A 7,174-nucleotide genomic window follows, 5' to 3' on the forward strand; every position below is an offset into this window, starting at 1 on the left:
CTTGGAGCAGGTCCTCCTGAAAACTATGCTAAGGTACATGGAAATCAAGGTGATTGGTGACAGACAACATGGCTTCATACAGGGCAAATCGTGCCTGACAAATTTGATGGCTTTCTATGATGAGGTTACAGTGTTGGTGGATGAGGGAAGAGGGAACAGAAAGAGCATCTAAATTAAAGCTTCAAGCTAACTTTATTTTTCAAGTATTTCAGGAATTATACTTCTGAACTGAGATTTTATAAGTTGGCTGTGTATGTTCCTGTGTTAAAACGCTGTTATTGAAAATGGTCAACCAAGCCTATGTTGCCCAAAATAAAAACGGGGGAATTGTGGATAACTGGCTAGCTGAAAAGGGTCACATAGACATAGTCCAGCTGGCTGGACAAAAATGCACATCGCTCTCAGCTTATCTGAAGTAAAGCAAAAGTTACACAATAACAGGAAGATTGTGGTGGGAAAAGAATGTTGCAGGTGGGAACAGATAACTACAGAAGAGAAACTAGGGGCGGGCTTGATATTTAGGCAACTAACCAATAATGAGCTTAACTTTTGTAATATGTATGAGCTAATTATAACAAGGCATAAAAGGTGACTGTAAGGCACAATAAACGAAGTCTGCTGATCACTCATATTGAGTGACTGCGTCTTCCCTCCGTCGCGACAGTACTGTCCACAACCGAGGCACTGCAATTGATTGTCCACACTCTAATCCTATAATAATGTTCTTGTTAATAATATAAATTCTGCTTGCTAATATAATATATTGAAACAACAACCATGCAGTAGCCCGTACTTCTAGGCTTTCAATCAATGATAAAAAATTTACAAAAACTAAGTTTGGCAAAATCTCAGAACCTAATCCTATAACTCCCTCTATCTCCAAAAGAGGCTTTCCCATTAAACGTTCAGCCCACTGTATCTGATTAAACCTTAATAGTTGATTGTAACACCCAGAACACATCCAATGACCCCATCTGTCCCTTAGTCTTACAACTCGCCAGCTATCCTGATCACAGAGTTCACAATGAATCTTGATCCACGGTCAACAGAATGGTCCATGTTCATAGCAACATAACTGTAGAAATTGAGATGCTGTCCAATCTGGTTCATGACAGTGTCGTTGAAAGTTGATGTAAGGGAAGATAATATCTGCTAGCGGTGCCATCAGTGCGTTGGGGATCTGGTCTGGTCCAAACGTATTACCTTTGTTAAGTGGTTTGATCCAGGATGATAGTGTTCATTCTAGGCGCTATAAAAAGCGAAATCTAGATTCTATATCCTGAATTTGGGTATCTGACATTAATGCAAAACAGAAATCCTCACACAGTTTTTATTTCATTTTGTAGGGTCGGTGTCAGTATCAGTTGTCTGCGGTAAAGGTTCACGGAAAGGTCTTACATTCTTCGCTGGGATCCATCTGGGTCCTTTTTCTGTGGAGACACAAGCATAACCTTTTCCCCATGTAACAAGAGGATATGGTCCCATAATTTTACCTGTTTCTGGATCTCAAACCAGTACTGGGGCTTTAACCCGTGCCTTGAAGGAGGTATTTGCAGTAAAATGTCGAACTATCAGTGGGTTGTTATCTATTAAAGAAAAATTTAAAAAATTAAAAACATACAATGCTTTCTGTAACCGTTCCTCCAGAATAGCCATTCCCATTCCCCCTTTTTGTTGTTGTAATAGACGTTTTAGAGACTGATGAGACCGTTCAATGAGAGATTGACCGGTGGGGGAATGAGGAATGCCAGTAATATGAGTTATACCCCATAGGGCAAAAAAGGTTTTTATAGTTGTTGAAACATAAGCTGGACCATTATCTGTCTTTATCTTTGAGGGAATACCCAAAGTAGCAAAAGCACGCATTAAATGTCTACGAACATCTCGTGCCTTTTCTCCTGTGTGACAAGAGGCAAACAAGGCACCTGAAAATGTATCAATAGAAGAGTGGATATATTTAAGGTTACCAAATTCAGAATAATGTGTAACATCTGTTTGCCATAATTGTAGGCTTTGTAATCCTCTAGGGTTAACTCCTGCAGCAATTGATGGGAAAGAATGTTTTTGACAATCAGGACAGACAGCAATAATATTTGACGCTTGTTGAGAAGTAAGGTCAAACTGTCGTTTAAGAGCTCCAGCATTTTGATGGAAAAAAGAGTGACTTAGTTTAGCTTGTGCAATACGGTCTGGCAGTACTTGAACTGGTAACGTCAATAGATCAGCTCGTCAATTGCCTTCTGCAAGAAAACCAGGTAGTGAGGTGTGAGACCTAATATGCATAACAAAATAAGGCGCAGATCGAGAGTCCAAAAGGAAAATAAGTTCCTGTAACAGGGTAAAAAGTTGTGAATGTGAAACATTCCGCAGCACAGAAGCTTCGGCTCGTGTAACAATACCTGCAACATAAGCGGAATCAGTAACAAGGTTGAGTGGTACATTCCATTTTCGGAAAATGCGAACAACTGCATTTAGTTCTACTATTTGAAGTGAACCGGAGACTGTCTCTATGTCCGAGTCCCATCGTCTCCGTTGATCATCCCACCACAGAAGAACAGATTTATGTGATTTGCCTGATCCATCTGTAAACACAGTAAGTGCCTGTAAGGGTTGTTCGCTTCTTTTGGGTTTTAACATTAGACGAAAGTCAATGTTAAACAGTTTGTGTGAAGGTGGATGGGAAGTTATTTGACCTGTATAGTCGACAAGTGCCCTAACAAAGGTGTCTGATCGCTGATAAAGCCATTGTAAGTATACTGTTGTTATTGGTAGACAAATACAGACAAAATCCTTCCCTGATAAGGTTAACAAGCGTGATCTAGCTTTAACAATCAGAGGCAAACATTTCATGTTGCGTCAAAATAGTTTTTGTAGACTGGTTAGGTAAAAAGATCCGTTCAATAATTAACAAGGGGTCTGAGTTCTGAAGGTCCCATTGAAATATCAGGGCATGAGGCTGTCGTGCAGGGTTTAAAATAATCAAGTAAAAAGGTAGTTCAGGGGCCCATCGTTGGGCCTGTCGAGAAGTGATAGCTGAGGCAACCTTTTGTAAAGATATATCTGCTTCAGAGTTAAGATTACGTGGAGAACAAAGATTAGTGTCCCCTTTTAGTAGTTCAAACAGAGGACCCAAGTCTGTATTAGAAATTCCCAATAACGGTCGAACCCAATTTATTCTTCCCAGTAATTTTTGTGCATCATGCAGGTTTCTTACATTGGTATTGATCTGCAATGGTTGAGGAACAATAGTTTGTGCTCTTATTCGCCAGCCCAGATATTTCCAAGGGGGAAACTTTTGGACCTTTTCTGGTGCTATACAGAGACCAGCCAAATTCATGGCATCTGTAACAAGGGCTACAGCTTTCTCCATGACTTCGTGATGTTGTGCTGCCACTAAAAGTTCATCCATACAATGATACAATAACACAGTAGGCATAGCATTTCGGACAGGACTGAGTATTTTTGCAACATACCATTGACACATTGTAGGACTATTTTTCATACCTTGTGGCAGTACAACCCACTGATATCTCTGCAACGGAGCTTGCATGTTGATGCTTGGAATTGAAAAAGCAAATTTTGGGGCATCATCTGGATGCAACGGGATACTGAAAAATCAATCTTTAAGATCTATGACAGTTAGATGCCAATGTCGAGGGATCATAGTTGGGGATGGGAGCCCAGGTTGGAGGGCTCCCATATCTTCCATAGCATCATTAATTTTTCTGAGATCATGGAGCAAGCGCCACTTGCCAGTTTGTTTTTTAATAACAAAAACAGGTGAATTCCATGGGCTAGTAGAAGGTACAATGTGTCCTTTGGACAGTTGTTCTGAGACTAAGTTTTGAAGTACGCAAAGTTTTTCCAAAGGAAGGGGCCATTGATCCACCCAAATAGGAACATCAGTTTTCCAGGTTATTTTTAGGGTGTCGCGCACTTCAATGGCCCCATCTAAAAATGTGTACAGATAGACATTCCCCATTGTGACAATACATCACGTCCCCACAAAACCATAGGGACAGGTAGCACAAAAGGTTTAACAGAAGCCACATGTCCCTCTGGTCCTTGAATTCAAATTAGTTCCAAACTCTGACGACTGTTACCGGTCCCCCCAATCCCAGCCAGTGTCTGAGAGACATTAGTCAATGGCCATTGCGGAGGCCATTTAGCTTGAGAAATTACTGTGACATCAGCTCCAGTGTCAATGATTCCATTTAGTGCTATTTGTTGGTCATTGTAAATAAGGGTACACTGATACATAGGTCGCTGTGGAGAAATGGATTGTACCCACAAAATATGAGGTAACCCTGTAGATCCAAAACCTCCTCTCCTCTGCGGAGGGTGATCAGTAGTAAGAAAGCTTACCCTTGCCAGAATCAGAATCAATTGCGCTATTCGACTACCTTGAGGTATCGTACAAGGCGGAAATGGAGTCCATGCCATAATTTTGATTTCGTCCACACTGTCAGAGTCAATAACACCTGGTAAAACAAATAGACCAGACAATGTTGTGGAAGATCTACCAATTAATAGAGCTTGTGTATCAGGGGGTAATGGTCCTTTGACATTTGTTGATAATAAATGAACCGAGGAATCGAGCAACGTTACTGTGTGTGAGGTTGCCAGGTCCAATCCGGCGCTGCCTGAGGTTGCTGGACAGAGACTTGAGGTGTCGGTACTTCTCTCCGAGCTTGTTGAAATGTCAGCTGTGGCACTTGTGTCTGCGCGCGTCACTGCCCCACGCTCCGTGGTCGGTTTCCCTGTATCGGTTGTCCCTGGAAGTCATACTTAGATTGACATTGATTAACATAATGACGCCCTTTCCGACATTTCGGACAAACTCCAACCAGGAGGTTGTTGTTTATTCCCTGCAGCCTGTGCAAGTCAATTTCTCTTTAGATGACCAGGCTTACCACAACCATAGCAATTTCCCACACCACGCATCGTTTCAAAAGCATCAGTCATAGCTTCAAACTTGTGGTCAACCGTACTGATTCGGTTACATGCTTCCACCATTTCCACCAGAGTGGGGTTTGGGTTGGGAAGAGACTTCAATAGCCTTTTACAATCAACATTAGCATTTTCAACAGCTAGTTTTGTTAGCAATATATCCCGAGCTTCCGCATTATCTACTTGACGTTCCAAAGCCTGTTTTAGTCTATCAATAAACTGCATATAAGGTTCTCGAGACTCCTGAGTGATGTTAGTAAAAGCTTTTTGTGGCTTTTGTAAGTCAGGGACCTGGAAGAAAGCCTTTTTCGCCTCTTCTCTAATTGCCTCGAGAGCCGCACGGGGGCAGTTTTGAGCCTGTGCTACAGGATCAGCATGTGCACCGGTGCCTGTAAGATGTTCTATTGTTAGTGCAGCTAATGCAGCATCATTATGATTAACATACGTGAGTAGGAGTGCTTGCAGTCCTCCTCTCCAATGCGATTCCCATAACGTGTACTGAGTCGGGGTTAGTAACAATCGTGCTAAAGATTTCAAATCATGAGGAGTCATGATATAAGTATCAAACACAGAAGATAACAGACTTATAAAATAGGGAGAAGAAATACCATGTTCCGTAACTGTGCGGCGCAGTTCTTTTAACAACCGAAAAAGAAAGAGCCTCCCATCGTGCTCCCCCTGCCCAACCCTGAGTATACAAGACCGGAGCAACTATAGTTTTAGCCATTTCTAAATCCCCCTCCTTTAAGGCTTGTTTATTTTTGTCCACACATCACGTAGATCAGGAGGGTATACAGGAGGGTATAAATCAGGTTCTTTTTCAGGGTCTATCGGTCCTGGGTCAAAGGGATCTTCTTCTGGTGGATACTCCACTGCATTGACACCCAGGGGTCTAGAGCACTGTGACTTAGAGGCTGATAAGGAAAGAGCTGTAGGAGCTTGCGATTCCTCCTCCTCTCCTTCCTCTGGCTTTTCTTCCTGTGCTTTCATAGTCTCAAAAATAACTCTCCATGAAGAGAGCAAACGGTGGGACTCAGTATTGCCTTTTGTCGCAGAATCCCACAATTTCACCCCTGTGTCGTCCCAAAGTTCCCGCGTAAAAATTGTAGATGCAGTCACTGCGGGCATATTTACTTGCACCCATTTGAGCATTGCTTTAAGGTCTTGCTCAGAAATACTTTTCTTATGTTTATTAAGAAGACCTTTCATAAGCTCATAAACGTCTCTTTCTGGGGATGAAGCCTGATTCCCCATTACGGATTTCCCACAGCTCACCTCTCAACTCCGGAGGGATTTCAGGCCGGCCGGCTCCTGCTTCCTTTCAGTAGATCATTCAAAGTTCTGTGGGATTCACTGCAAGTCGCTCAGATAGGTGATTCGAGATCCCCTCCACGTCAGATCCTTCACCGGATCACGTCGGGGGTCACCAATTTGCGGCGAATGAAGAGACGGGACGCAGCTTGATGCAAGCAAGTTGTCCGTTTATTAGTGATTTTCTTACAATTATATACGTTTCTATCTCCTACATATTACACACTGATTGGTTAAATCTTAAACATAAAAAACACTGATTGGTTGACATTTAAGGCACACCGTTAAAACAATAGGAACTGATTAGTTTACCTTGTCATAGCAACAATTTCTATTCTAAGATTAGGGGGTTTCTTCCTACGTGACTTCCTTAATTAATAAAGTTCCTTATCGGCACTATCCATTCCCTTATCTGGCTACTTGTTCCTCTTTGTCCATCTGGTTGCCATCTCAACTGCAACGGCTCAAGAGTCTGCAGTTAGCTTGCTCCTTTGTTCCCAGGGCTTGTGCCCTACACGTTCTAACATGTCTCTATTCATCAGGCTAACAGTACTTGGACTCTTGTCCTTGAGGCCTTGTCCTGCAGACAGCGATGATGGCTGTGCCAGGGGATGTTTGAAACAGTGATGGCAGTGACCCAATGTAGCGAAGACAGGCGGGGATAGCCTGCGATCCAGATCACGTTGAGATAGGTGGGAAGAGCCTGGGGATCTGGATCAGACACCGGTTAAAGTGAGCTGTTGGGATCAAAGAGATGGAAGCCTGGCTGCCGTGGAGTTAAGAGACTGAGGGTAATGGGCAATAGCGGCAGAGTACACGGCCAGATGTGGCAGCAGCCTGCAGTGGTGGCAGGTCCAGAGTGGGTCTGGCTAGACAGCAGTGATGGCTGTGCTGGGAGAAGGTGCGGGAGCTG

General features: G+C 42.9%; 1 protein-coding gene across 1 annotated transcript; it reads right to left on the reverse strand.

Moving 5' to 3' along the window:
- Nucleotides 1-4,884: 4,884 nt before the first annotated feature.
- On the reverse strand, nucleotides 4,885-5,593 carry LOC129734625 (endogenous retrovirus group K member 5 Gag polyprotein-like). Its single transcript, XM_055698260.1, has one exon. It carries the CDS (start codon nucleotides 5,500-5,502, stop codon nucleotides 4,885-4,887), a length of 618 nt encoding a protein of 205 aa, XP_055554235.1. The 5' UTR covers nucleotides 5,503-5,593.
- Nucleotides 5,594-7,174: the final 1,581 nt, after the last annotated feature.

This window comes from Falco cherrug, chromosome W (genome assembly GCF_023634085.1).
Source record: "Falco cherrug isolate bFalChe1 chromosome W, bFalChe1.pri, whole genome shotgun sequence".
NCBI lineage: Eukaryota > Metazoa > Chordata > Aves > Falconiformes > Falconidae > Falco > Falco cherrug.

What these genes read in the sequence shown, in the direction of transcription:
- LOC129734625 (XM_055698260.1), bottom strand. Translation starts at nt 5,502, where the DNA reads ATGACTCCTCATGATTTGAAATCTTTAGCACGATTGTTACTAACCCCG.